General features: G+C 41.6%; 1 protein-coding gene across 2 annotated transcripts in view; it reads right to left on the bottom strand.

Moving 5' to 3' along the window:
- Positions 1-15,000, bottom strand: part of cdin1 (CDAN1 interacting nuclease 1) — a 61,508-nt gene that overhangs the window by 22,693 nt on the left and 23,815 nt on the right. For both annotated transcript variants that reach the window (XM_027172807.2, XM_027172808.2), the window contains exons 7-11: positions 11,566-11,645; positions 11,156-11,205; positions 7,967-8,034; positions 6,542-6,607; positions 6,118-6,223 (exon numbers count right to left, since the gene is read on the bottom strand). In XM_027172807.2, the coding sequence (XP_027028608.2) occupies positions 6,118-6,223; positions 6,542-6,607; positions 7,967-8,034; positions 11,156-11,205; positions 11,566-11,645 (370 nt within the window). The remainder of the gene's footprint in view (positions 1-6,117; positions 6,224-6,541; positions 6,608-7,966; positions 8,035-11,155; positions 11,206-11,565; positions 11,646-15,000) is intronic.

Here is a 15,000-nt window from a genome sequence, read left to right as displayed (position 1 = left end):
GAGTTGGAACCCAGGTCCACCAAGTTGCCACTGTTGGGCCCCTGAGCAAGGCCCTTAACCCTTAATTGCTCAGCTGTATAAAAATGAGATAATGCAAGTCGCTCTGGATAAAAGTGTCTGGCAAATGCTGTAAATGTAAAATGTAAATGTACTTTAGAAAGAAATTTCATGTGTGTCTTCACAGGTAATCCTGTGCTTGCAATTTTGCCAATTCGAGTAATTTTCAGTGAAGAAAGCACAAAATAATTCTGCTTCACAAATAAATTAAAAAAAAAAATCAAGCATCAAACTCTGTGTAATCCTGCAGAGTCTGAATAACAAAAATAGTTTTATATTCTGAGGTTAATACAACCTACACATCTCTGTGACTGCAATATATTAGCAGGAGTGCGTTGATATAAAGCTAACACTAAATCAGAATCGAAGCTGCCACTACGGTCCGAGCGGCTGTTATAGAAACATAATCAACACTTTGTGATTTGCGAATTCAACAGCGCTGTGGTATAAAGTCCTATACCAGCACACCGTGTCATGCTTTATCTCTGACTACTAACAGTGTAGAATAAGGCAGCATTTGTTCCAACCCCAATGGCTCGCTTTAGAGTCACCCACAAGGTTGATGATTCATTCTGTACAAATGAGCTCGTACATAACAGCGAGCGCATCCTTACTGCTCAAATACAGCAGGTTGATTAATAAACAAGCAAAACACGGCCAGAGGAAGAGGACAAGAGGACAACAGTCCATCCTTTCAGACTATACATAATTATTAGCATGTTGTCACAGAGGGATTGAAGAGAATGTTTGACAAACTGAGCCAGTCCAGTCAGAGATGACCACTTCCTTACAAAATCATGCATAAAGCAAAGAAAAAAGTAATGTCAAGACATTCAAAGAAAGGCTCAATAGTGCGAATTCATAGCCTGAGTTACGTTTTTGGAAAAAATGACACTTTATTTCCTATTGGTTGTGCGTAGGTTTTTATTTACTGGTTCACTCTCTGCCAACAACAGCTCAACCCTGTGCTCGGTTCATGACGAGGAAGAACGTTAGCCCGGAGCCGCATTTCATTACATGCCATGTTTAACTATACGCACTTCTCCTAAAACACACACGAGGCTTATAATGTGCTTAATATTCACCATCAGGTGAATAATTTTTATCCAAGTCTGATAGTTGGAGGAGATGGATAACTCAATTACCAGCACATCCGTCACACGGCTCCCTGGCACAGCAAAGGCAGCAGCTAAGATTGATGGTAAGATGAGACCAATGGCTTCTTCGTCATCACATCCAGTCAGTGGGCCTGAACATGCTTTTTTCCCCCCTTCCTTTGCCTTTCTTTCTTTTCTATTTTTTGTTCTATCTGCAGCCTTCATATGCGTAGCATCATTACCCCTCACTCCACTGAGGAAAGTGTATTACGAGGTTAGTGTTTTGGCAAGGCTATTGTTTGGATGATGAATATATTTGGTCAGGGAGAGAAAATTAGTTGTGTCATTTGGAGGAAAAATACAACACCATTTCTCAGGGATTTTTTTTTTTTGCAGTGCTTAAGAGCAAACAAGAACGATTAACAAATGCTCAAAGCTCTGGTACTAGTTTAAAACCACAAAACGTAAATAAGCTAATCAGCAGAGCCGTCACACAAGAGCGGTGAAGTCATTAAATAAGCGACCGTCATGTTAAGAAGGTCAGTCAATAGGAAAACTCAGCATGCTTTTCAGTGGATCACTGTCATTTTTTCTCCCCCAACACAACGAACGAACAAATCTAAGAAGGCTACTTGCCTCCACATCAACCTAGAGCGTAAATTAGAAGAGAAAGCATGGGTGATGTCACCCGATCACTCTCATTGCACTGACATCAGTTCAGTGGGCAGAGCAGGCTGTGTGTGTGTGTGTGTGTGTGTGTGTGTGTGTGTGTGTGTGTGTGTGTGTGTGTGTGTGTGTGTGAGAGAGAGAGAGTGTGTGTGTGTGCGTGTGTGTGGGGGGGGTGTTCTCCAACTGCTCAGGCTTAACAATGGGAGAGCGCATTCAAAATGTCAAATGTAAATGTCAATTAAAAATTACAAGGGAGCTCCAAAAGGTGCGTTTTGAAGGGGCTGACATTTTTTTGACAGGGCAGAGTTTATCGGGTGAGGCAGCCCACAAACATGACGGCATGGGTACTGTCAGCTCCCTACACACACGAGCAGCAAAGCCACTGCTGAATACTGATGGGAAGGTCCTCACCGTCATGTACAATATATCTATGTAGGAAAATCTGTAAAGCTAAAACCTCCTCTGCTAGAGCGCAGCCATCATTAAGGCCACGGCTGCGTCAGACGAAACCAGCAGCGCTGATAAATCGAAACGGTTCTGGGTCTCATGAAAATAAATAAATAAATACAATGGATAATAATAACGGGATAAAAAGATACGATTTTAGACGTGTGTCACTATTGACTGTTTTTAAGTGTTGTCTCATTAAACGCAACGTCCCTCATAGTCTAGGAATGTTCCCAGCCGTGGGCCAGTATTTTCTGCTCAACAACTTTTTAAGATTTTTAATGGGCCCTACAAAAAGCTGAAGTGTTCAAAGTCTATCACCCTCCGTTGGGATCTGAATCTCCAGCACAGCGTGCCATTCCCGCGCATGCCATTTCCAAATAAAACCTCACAAAATAGAGAAAATAGCAGGCAGTTGATTATAACCTTGGCATCACTTTCCAGTTTGGGTTCGACTCATTGCACAGTTTTGTAGGAATCATCTTCACTGAGGCACAGCATCTGTTACTGAAATCAAGGCCCTCCGAAACCCCGGTCCACAGATACTGAAACTACAAGGCCACAAAATACAAAGACAGCAGTTAGATCAGTCGTGTGGACCATTTAAAATAGCCTTCTTAGACTGAGGATGTTAAAGACAGCTCCCTGAAGTCAACGGCCACTGCTTTACGCTCTTTTATAATGAAAATAATTGCTTTACTAATCTCTTGCTCTGAAGGTGATGACCCAGTCATCAAATAACATTCAGGAGACATCATTAAGCTGACATGAGGGCTGCCCTTTCCTGCACGTCACGTCACCGTGCTTTCCCAACTCAAAACTCAGCACCCTTTCATTTTAGAGGTGACTTATTAATCCATGGCTTGCAAATTCTGTCTAATAAGTATAATCTAGGAAAGGTTTGTGTTGCAGTGGGCTGATGGGAGGAAGTGATGTGTGTGTGTGTATGTAACTGGCTCTGTATAAGGTTTCTGAGGTCAGGAGCTCACGGCTATGCACCAGTATGTCACAACGTGTCAGCCGGCCATCAGCCACAACTTGGCTAGTAGGGGTGACCTTTCAGTTCTACGCATGTGTGAACATTTCCCCAAAACCACACACACACACACACACACACACACACACACACACACACACACACACACACACACACACACACACACACACACACACGTCTACTTATACATCTATCTACCTATCTGTCTATCTATCAAGGATGTGATAGCTTAGCGGTTAAAGCACTGGATTACTTCTCAGAAGGTTTTGAGTTTGTATCCCAGGTCCATCAAGCTGCAACTGCTGGGCCCCCAAACAAAAGGACCTTAATCCTTAATTGTATTTTACATTTCATTTGTGGCATTTGGCAGAAGCCCTTGCCAAGATCATCTTACATTTTTATCTACAATTTATCTGTTACTTTCATTTTAACCTCATTCTCTATCAATCAGAGGTTTCTAACAGAATAGCTCCAAGTCTGGCTGCAAAACAACAAAAGGCAGGTTTATATTAATGAGATTCTTCTAACAGTTACAGTATTTTTAACAATAACAGCACATTCACAAGAACCTGTACAGTAGACATTTTTCTGTTTCATGTTTATTCCACAAAAAACAACCCGATAAAACACGATGCTTCATCCATTAATCGATCAAATAATATATTGTTTGCAAGCTGTTGTGGTATAAAAGGATTGAAACCCCTTAAATACATTGTGGCAAGAGGAAACTTGAGAATAGTAAGAGCATCACACCCCTGTTTCGTTTTTTTCCTTTTACTGGATAACTATTCTGTTACGTCTTGTCCCATTTATTATGTTTCCGACTTTAAATATAAAAAGCCATCTCTGAGTTCTATGAAGACAAAAATAGCTACGCTGTGGTAAGTTGATAAATCTTTTGATGGTATCTCACTATTTTTATCTTAATAGCATTTTTTTTTTTCGTTTTACATGTCCCATATTTCTGTGGGGTGAAAAATCATTTCAAGCTGCATGCACTTCTTCATTGTTGTACGTGAAGTACAATGCTGCAGTGATGAATCGTTTGGAAAGGAAAGCTTTTTCACAAACCAAATACAGCTGTTTACATGACCTCAAACGTACAACTTGCTTAGAAAGCGTGCTGTAGTTTGTTTGGTTTTAAAAACGATCATGCGTCTCTCTCTCAGAGAACATGCTGAGCCTTCATGCTGTCAGTCACACACATGCACATATGCACAGATGGAAATCCAGTGAAAAGCAGCTATATGGAGGCATATGATGTCAATCTGCAGACAGCCGATTCTGTAGCCAGCCTTCAGCTAAAAAGCCGCAAGCCTTTCCTACGGCACAGCCTGTCTGCTCTTATCCTCTCAGTGTAAGACACCAAGCCCTGTACCTACTCCACCTGACAGGCCGGACAGTAAAACTCCCTGTGGACTGAGACTGATTGGGGGTGCCTAATATAATGGTTTGTATTCATAAGCGGTTTAAATCAACCAGCAAAAGCAACGGCAAAAGAATCTTCGATTTAATTTGTGCTTCCATCAACTACAGATATGTAGAAATTTCTGATGATGTAACAATTGAGATGGAAAAATACTACAATACCCAGAATGCCCAGATGTAGTTAATCTGTCTACATAATGAAATACAAGCCAAACAAACCGCAACATAAACCTGAGAGACTTGTAGATATTTATAGCGCTGTGCTGTTGAATTCTGCAGTTTGATTAATCAGAACGTGTTGAATAAATTTCAATAAATCACAGCTCTGACACCAGTGCTTTTATTAATGTTTCTATAGCAACAGCTCATACACAATAATCTACATAGCAAAAACATGCCACGTAATTGAAAGTTTATAATAAATAAAAATGTGTATTGTTGTTTAACAAAAAAAAAATTTATAACTGTTGTTATGGTGACGTTTCAATAAAGACGTAGCATTTATGGAAGGAGACACCTCCTGTGTCCGTGCTTTGTAACAGTCCGAGGAAAATTCAAGATTTTCTGGCAGATTTCAAATTGAGAGAGGACCAACTTTTTTCTCAGACGTTCCACAGCATTAAATGTAACTAGAAGCATCTAGTTGTTAAGTTGTACTAGCCTAGTGGTTAAGGTGTTGGACTACCGATCGAAAGGTTGTGACTTCGAATCCCAGGTTGACAAAGGCTCCACTGCTGGGCCCCTGAGCAGGGCCCTTAACCCTCAACTGCCCAGTTGTATAAACTGAAATAAAAATGTAAGTCACTCTGGATGAGGGTGTCTACTAAATGCCAGAATGTAAATAAATAATACATTCCAGGAAGTGTTGTTATATGAAATAGACAATAATCCACTTCAGGCTTCATGTTGTTGATGATTTTTGTGATCAGTTATAAAAATTCTAAATTCAAAGCTATTTAATAATTCTGTACAGTATATGTAGAATACTGCACATCTTGCTGAGAAACTTTGTGATTAGTGGGCAAAGAAATTATAAAACGATCTTAAAAGTAATCTGGACTACAGCCGACTGATTAAGAGTAAAATATTTTGTTAGTTAGAAAGTTTTCAGATTTAAGACAAATGGATCAGATTCTACCGCTTGGGACATGATATAGGGGGGAAAAAAATGTAGTCTCTCTCTTTGTCCATGCATATTGTCAAATGAGTTTAATTATACATATATACCCAATTTACACAAAGAGATAAAAAGTTAGTGTGAGTGTAAATTTTTCACCCAGTCACATGGTAACATTAAGTCAAATCCTACAATCAAGGGCACACGGAATAGCTCAAGCTTGAACAATGCTGAGTAGAAAAGTGATGACAGGGACATGCTATAGCAATGGAGTTTATACCAAGGACCACCAAAGAGCTTCTTACCTGTTCCAGTAACTCCAGAACTGCTCGTTTAGATAAGTGCGATGACTCTGCTCATCTCCAAACGAGGCCTTGCTCTCGATCCAGTGCACAATGTGGCCTTCAACAGCTGTGGGTTTAAAAACAGAGAACCCAAACTTGGTCAGTGTTTTTACACTGGAGTCAGTTTGCTGTGGCATTTTGAATTCAGACAGAGATTTGTAAATCCATCTAAGCTTATCATGACGAAAACCTTCTCCTGAGGCAACATGTGGTATTTCCTTGTGAGATGCTTTTATAGTTTGTAGTCAAAGGGAAAAAAAACATGAAATGGTATTATTTTAACATTAGCTTGACAGATGGGATTGTGTGAGATAACTCTAGGCCTGTAATAGTCACTGCTGACTGACCAAGTGATTCTTTTCGTACTGATTTGACAAAGACTTACCAATGGGGACTTCTAGAATAATGTCAGGGGTCTTGTCATAACCCTTGGCCCGTAGCTGATTCTCATCTGAGGGCAAACATTTCAGGCAATTACTTAAATCATACTAATCAAATTCAGCAAAAAAAGGAAGTTGACTTCATGCCTAAGTGACAAAAATGACCTTTATCATTTTCAGGCACTAATAATAAAACAGCATGGGGTTGCTACTCGCCTCCAGATCACTGACCTACTGTGTGTAATTGGAAAAGTAGCAGTAAGACATGTGTTTTGAAAGATAAATTAATAATAATATTTCAAAAAATCTCATACCAATTGCTTCTAGTTCCAGTTAATTTCTATGTTGATTTTCTAACAAGTATGTAATACAACAGATACCACAGAAAACACAGGCTTTTTACACACACTGAAAACATCACACTTTACATCTGCCAATGATTTGCAAGCACTGCACAAAAATCCATCAGGGCAGGTTGGCGGTGGAAAGCATTGAGCTGGTAAGCTTCATAAAAAACAGAAAGGACATGGCTGGCATTATAGCGGCTGAAAGCATGACCCTTGTGCGCGTGTGCCTCAGTCATTGTCCTTGACTCCTGGCGCGGTTCGACCATTATTTGCGGAACACCTGATTTCTCCATTAAATCTCAGGCTGACCAGGTCATTCAATTCCAGGGGCTGGCCTCTCCGTCTTCAGCCAAGCTCGACTAATGGGCTGAGGGGGAAGAGGGCTGAAGGTCTTGGACTGTGAGGGGGTCCGGGCTGTGTGGTCTCTCTCTCTCTCTCGTTCTCTCTCTCGACACCTGCCGGGCTGTTGACACCGTCATGCGGCGCCAATCGCCTTTTTACATCACCGTTGATTAAAATTAATGGGCCATCCCTAGTGTTGGGGAGCTTATTTCCAATCCATTTATCAGCCGGGCGAGGCCGCCTCTGTGACCCCTGTGCCCCAAACTTTGACAGTTTTAGAACAGTCCTCGCGGCCGTCTCTGCTAAGGTCAGCACTCGGGGCCCAAATAAATGATATCTTCTTAATGACAGAAAAAAGACCGATTCGAAAAACCCTGCTTGCTTTTCTGTAGGGTATTGAGATGGGAAAGGAAAAGGAAATTTCACACCTGGCTACTCACAACCTTAGGTTTAAGTCCTCTGATTCTGAGGCTGTGGCAGGGTTGGGTGAGAGCAGGTCAATATGCATCTGTCTGTTGTATTTATGGTACAATCTATTCTAAAAACGAGTGCAGAACAATTACATAAAGAGGATTTTAATGTACTTTACGTACGTTTACTATAAATGAAAGTACAAAGAGGTCGGTGGACAAAAACCTTGTGGCTTTAATTCACAGGTTATAAAGAACAATAAATCTTCACGTATATTGCTCTTGTCCACAAATAAAAGGAAATAAGAAATGCTGGTGGAACACTTCTTACCTACAAAGGAGAGGTTCCTCTCTCGAAGTTTCTCACGCAGGATCTCCTCATGCTCCTGACCGATAGAGCTGATGAAGCACAGTTTAGGAAAAGCAGGTAACTTAAGAGTTCAATTAAAGAATTAAGTGAGCACAGGATGCCTTTCAGTCTCCTTAGAAGCAATTAACTGAGTAAACACGCTTCGTCTGATACAGCCGACTCATGCATGCTATTTTAATTTTAAATGAAGAGCAAGAGGGAAAAAGGCAACTTGTCAAATTTGACTCATAAAATGGGGACAATTTTACCTGCATGCAAGGTTGCTATGGAAACGCCCAAGTTACTGAGCAGTGTTGCTGTGGCAACACCAGAAGTGTATACTATTGTGTGTGTGTGTGTGTGTGTGTGTTTTAATATAATATGGATACTTGGGAATAGCAACTGCAATAAAGTTGAGAATCAATAGGATTGTATGTGAAGGTTTTTTTCCCCTCTAGCCACTAAACAATACTTAAGATGAAGATCACATTCACCTGGAATTGCATTTGAAAATGATGAAAAGTGCCACAGTGCATTAAATGGTATACTTAATGCAAAAGAACAGCACAAGAAACTTTAATATCAGATGTGCACTGGGTCGGGAAAATGCCACTCTGTAATATCAAACTAGGACAGTATATAGTATTTTCTTCAGGTTGTTGATATTTATTTGACTGATCGGTACTTAACACTTCAATTTATCAGATCAGGTCTGATTTCATGCTTAACTCCTGCTAAATGAGCTCATGTGCCTTTCCGTAGAGACACGCCACTGAGACGAGTGACTGCCTGGGTCATTACGGGGACGTCTGGGTGCAGGCACTGGAGCAAGCCCCCTGATGTCATGGTACAGCTCCAGAAGAAGAGCGAGTAGGCTGGTTTGATGAACCCTCGGAGGAAATGCAAGTGACTGAGGAATAAAGCTGGAGGGAGAGGTGTGAAAGGAGGTAAAGAGGCAGGACAATTATGGTGGGCAGGGTGGGACAGGGTTCAGTGGCCAAGAACAGACAAGCCTAGCACGGTCCCCAGCTGCCTGGGTCTAAATAGCCTGCAGAGTGACCAATACCACCTCCCTCTCTCACAATCTCAATCTCTTTCCTTCTCTCTTTCTCTCTCTCTCACACACACACACACACACGTCTCATGGGTGCAGTATTTAGATGATTACCCATTTCTGACAGCCCATAACCGTCCATCTCCTGTTCTCTGATCACTCCGACTGCATCGCTGCACTGAAAAATGGCTGCAGCCAGGAGCGCAAACTTATGAGTGCGTATGTAAGAGCAGTATGAACGTCTTGAATCGCCTATAGTCAGATTTGATTTTGCATTTAAGCAGCCAGAGAGTGTATTCATTAACTGCTGAGAAATTTGATGATGAAAATGCCATGTTCAAACAAAAACACAGGCAACAAGGATGTAATGTAATGTAATACCATACCCAGCATTTCTTTTTGCTTTTAAAAAACATTCAAACAGCACTTTAGCTCTGTCCTCTGCCATGTCTCGTGTTCAGAATGCTCTCTCCATAAACTTGGATTTGCTTCCTAAAGGGGTTTGAATTGTGTTCTCATTGCAATCAAGCCACACCAGAGTGCTCTTGGAAGTGGACTGAGAGCATGTCTGACAGGCAGTCTCTTCACATATGCACGATTTAGTCCGTACGAATTGAACCCGGCTGCTCTGCAATCTTTGGTGCGGTTCTTAAAGCAGGTAAGACCACAGCAATTGCACTCTGGTGTGGCCCAAAGCATCGGACTGAGATGGACTAGGTCTGGTTTCATTCAAACTCTAGAACAGTTTGACTGCTTTGTGAAAGCAATTTGACCCTCAGTTGACCAAACACTGCTTTGTACTGTAGTTTATAAAGAGCATTTTTTTGCATGCTGGTAAGCTGATATATGAGGAGAAATAGAGCTAAAACTCTGTAGGAATACAATGTACTCTGAAAAACAGCTGGATTTCTTGAGCAGAAACATAGAAAATGCTGGATACAGTTTACAAATGTTTTTAAACATGTTAATCATATAATTAATTTGTTCTCCATGCCGAGTTGCGTTCTGTGATTTTTACTTGAACTTTTCCATTGCAGTATTTCTGAGTACCGAATAAAATAAAACTATTTTTTTCACCTCTGACCCTTTCCATGCACTGCAAATTTGGATACAGCTTATTGCTATGCACCGATAATGGATCTGGATACAGGGAGAGCAAAGCTCATTAACATGGATATGTGCGTAGCTGTTACATCCAGAAGCCTACTTATTGATGACATCATCAATTTCACAAGGACATCTCTACTATATCACTGCACATAAAACAGTTAAGGCTCAAGTCCCAGACATTCCACAGCGGATCGTTTTACTTTCCTGCGATAGACCTTAAATTAAAACTATAAGGAAATCAAAATGACCCTGATGCTCATATTCAATATCCTTTCAACAAACTCAAGAGTGTACAGCTGTGTATCTGATGCATTAGATTTAAGATGGTTCCCTTCAGATTGTGGTTCAAAAGTTTCTGACCATTTTGTTTTGTTACGGTCACATCTGATTGTTTATTAGGAACAAGTGAAATCTCTATGTGGAATTCAAATATCTGTTTAAAACATAAATAACATTGAAGTGAATTAAAATGGTCAGTAAAACTGACTCGAATTGAATAGAGTAAAAAAGAAATGTAGTCATCATAATGATTTAGACATCTCTTATTCTAACAACAGGTGAGAAACGGAACAAATGCAATGTGTAAAAGAACGAAAGACTGAAGAAAGAAGGACAAAGGTCTATCGTAGGTGACCTGACAAGTACTCCCCAAGCTGCTGATAAATCTCAGCAAATGAGTTTAAAGGGATTCGACTTCAAATCTGTGTAAAGTGAATTTGTGAATGAAAAGCTGGCTTGGATAGGTCCTGCTTCCTGACTGCATCTCATCTCAGACAGCCATGTCGGCTGCGTCCGCTATACTGAAATGCTGTATAAATGAAAGAATGATAAAAGAATGATGCACTGCTTAACCTAACACCCACCCACCCACCCACCCACACACACACACACACACACACACACACACACACACGTGCACACAGAACTTCAGGTGAAGCTCGACACATCTCATCTTCGTGAATAGCTCCTCGTCAACTTTGGACTTAAAATTTTATGGGAAAGGATACTGTTTGATGCAGTCGACCAGCGGTCCATAACAGCAGTCATTTATGTTGCACTGAAAAAGAGGGGGAAGAAATATTGCAGCATGGCTAGGGGGGGGGGTCGAAGCAGGGCTCTGTGCACCCGTTAAACAGATACCATGAAGGGAGGCAAACACTGGATATAACTTCATGCCACGCACCAGTACAGACGCTCACATGATGCTATTAGCAAATATGAGACGCTGGATTATTTACTGAAGATGGGTTTGTGGCTAGTCAAGTTAATTAACATGCATATGTGCAAACATCCTGCCACATACTGATGACATCATCAGCTTTACATGGACAGCTCGGCTAGTTACTATTATTATTAGTCACTAGTTTAGTTTACATTTATATTCAATGCATAAAAGTGATCGAGATGCTGAATGTACCTGTTCCACGTGTCTGGCTAGATGCACATCTGGAATTAAAGATGGCTCCCGCAACATGCTGTTCAGGACTTGTTTGGATGCTGAAAATAATAATACATGTTTTTTTTTAATATTTCAGAAACAATCTCACTGCTTTGTAACTAGAGCTTAACAGACAGCCAGGAAAGAAACCTCTTGCCCCAAGTGACTAGGTCATGGCACTGATAGATCACTGTTAGCGTAGCTACAGACGCAAATACCATATTTTACACCACTTACTCTGACATGTTCCGTACTCAATTGGGTGGAAGCTCAGAGCCGAGTGAGATTTTGTGCAGATAAATGCTTCAGTCGTGTTATGAAGGATGAATATTTTGCATCTCTCACCCCATTCCAGCAGCACGAACATTATAAATCACATTGGTAGGCCATTGGATTGATTTCTTATTACTGCAAAGGCAAAAATCCCTAAGTCATTTTTCACGCACATTCCGATTAAATGGATTGTATCGCCGTGTGACGAAATGGCGGACGTGCACGGTTCTAATGATGTATACATGTGGTCATGAAGAATTGCTGCTGCTGCCTTGACACTTCCAGGAACGTTTCTATCTTCTAAAGAAGAGTGGTGAGAGAGAAACTGAGGTAGAGATAGAGAGCAGGCATCAGAGATTTGGTCCCATAGCAGATTTTAGGAATACAGGAATGATTAGAGGAAAAGAGATGTGATGAAATAAAGTATCACTTGAAGCACTGCTTTCAGGTCCCTCCATGATCTTCATACCATGCATGCTGTTATTAACCATAAACCTCTCTCTCTCTCTGTCTCACTCACTCCCCCCTTCCAGCTCTCTCTGAGGTGCTGCTCCACACGTCTCATTCCAAACCCCAGGTGGAAAAATGACAAATACGAGGTGTACGCTGTGATCTGCCGCTGCTAGAGAGACAGAACAAAGCCCAGTCAGCACTCCTCTCTCCCTCGCCGGAGCCGAGCCCAGGCCTGCGAGGCACCTTATTTCTCCTCTCATTTTTCTCAGAGATTGGTACCTTCACAACGCAGATCTATACAGCGCTCCTGTGCTGCTCGCCACTGAAGAAAGAGGGTTATATTTTCCCCTTGAGTTAGGACACCTCATGACAAATGATAATGGATAATCAATAAAGCGGGAAATATGAGGCAGCAAACTTTATGAAGCCACGAGACATATTACTCCCCAACAACACTCGTTTCCCTTAACAAAGTCACTACTCGACTGTGCCTAATAATCTGAAAGAAAATCAAAGGACCCGCAACCACATCAGCAATATTGGCAACTTATTCCACTTTAATGGCATTTTGATTGATTTTTTTCCCTCCTAATGGTAGTTTTATAGATTTGACGCTGCTCCTGCAAAACAGTACTGTGTAATAAACCTCCCTGAAGGCAAACAGCAGCCATTAAAGCTCTTGTCTTACTAGCACTCATAATTGGAGGTTGACCACCATCAAATTTTGGTGCCTCATGCACACTCAACACACAGATCACATTTCACCTTTTCATTTGCCTGATGGTTTTCTTATTTTATTTTTTTTTCGCGGGACATAATATGTTTTCCCTCCGTTTTCGGAAGGACAGGGTTAAAAAACGATTGCAAAGAAGGTGACCTTGGAGCTGACATTGTGCCGTTTCAGCCATGCGCTGACCTGATGAAATCCGAAGGCCAGCGTGCTAATAAATCAGGCTGGTTTTAAAATGAGTTTAGCCTAATGCTCATTCATCACCGGCCGTAATGCCATTTGCAGCCTGGGATCCGCCGTCGCGCCCAAACAGCCTAGTAAATAACAACAGAGCCGAACATCCTCGCATCACTGCAGCCTCGAACATCAGCATACATTTATTAAAGACGCCTCCGCCTTTCGCTCTCACACACACACACACACACACACACACACACACAAACACACACACACCAAAACTCCCCCTGCAGCACGATTTCCCAACACACAATAGAGCACTGTAAATACACACCAAATTTATTGTAATTGTCCCGTGTCGGCATAAATTCTGACTGAGGTATCCTTATCTGAGGAAGCGTGCAGTGGAGGAGAATACTAAAAAGAGCAGCTTCACCTCCTATGGGACTTGTACGTGAACACAGAACCAGTGTTTACTAACAAAGAAAAGAAGAAAACACCAGTGGCTTTATCAGGCACTGATGAAATGATGAATGGCACAGGAGAAACGAGCCTAACCTTGCATGATTTCTCTCCCCTTTGTCCTATCATTTATATCTTTTCTCCTTCTCCACCAGGATGAAAAAGTCATTATCTTATCTAGAAAAAAAAAACCTGGTAGAAACCTCATTAGAAGCCAACATTTGTTGAGGTAGGACCGTAATAAACAATAACGGATGATGATCGTTATTGCCCCTGACACTGATGAGCTCCTATGCAAGTTTGTTTATTAATTAAAATGCCCCCCTTTTCTTAAACAACCTCCCATTCCACATGACAACATACCCCCACACGGACGGTTCCAGAGCATAAGCCATTGAGCTGCAGAGGCGCTCGTACATCAAACTTCATGGTGCAAAGGAGAGACGAGGCGCTGATAACGTGCCCCGATAAAGCTGATTTTCCATGATGAATCTCGGAGCATATAAATTGGCTAATATCTGAAAACATTTACAGATACTAGAGGAATTGACTACTTGTGGGACATGATGGATGAGCCTCTCAGAGCCCGGCGGACAGCTCTGCAAATCTCGCCCTGGCTGACTAAAGCCCTCATTTGATTTTCCAATTTACTTCTCTTAAATCTATCCTCCCAGTTGCTCTGTCTGGGGAGGTGGAGCACTGCTCCTTTCTTTCCTTCACCTATTTATGCAGTGCTGGTTGGAGGTGCAGGTTGGGTCCCAGCAGGGTAAGTGGGGCAGAACTGATCTGCCTTGGCCCAATTGGGGCTGATCACAGTGAGCAGCTCGGGTCTGGGTCAGAGCTTCTCACAGCTCTGTGCCCGACTCAAGTTCCTCTGCTCGACAGTAATTAGTATACACGTCAAGGCGAGCGGTACCCACCTGCTTACCTCACTCAACCCCTCTACCACCACACACATTCATACCACATCTCACCACACTTATACCTCATTCTTTCTCCTGTTAATCAAGACAATGGTGGCTCTCATTATTCAAAATCTAAAAAGAGCTGCACTGCAATCCACTGTATCTAGAATCATTAGTCAATACTGTGATGCTCTAATAAAATATTCATTAGAAGCTGTATTAATAATATTTCGATTCGGCCCCAAAATGAGCAACTCCACATTCAGGACACCCCAACAATGAGTTGTTAAAGCTCAGGTGACCAAACCCGGTATTTGACGATAAATCTTAAACAAGTCCAATCGCATTGCAAGAAAGGCTGTAGAAGAGATCTAATCTCATGTAAGGCCTTGGGAAAATGGAAAAGGTCAAATA

Source organism: Tachysurus fulvidraco, chromosome 12, assembly GCF_022655615.1.
Source record: "Tachysurus fulvidraco isolate hzauxx_2018 chromosome 12, HZAU_PFXX_2.0, whole genome shotgun sequence".
NCBI classification, from domain to species: domain Eukaryota; kingdom Metazoa; phylum Chordata; class Actinopteri; order Siluriformes; family Bagridae; genus Tachysurus; species Tachysurus fulvidraco.
This window is presented reverse-complemented; position numbering and strand designations above follow the sequence as displayed.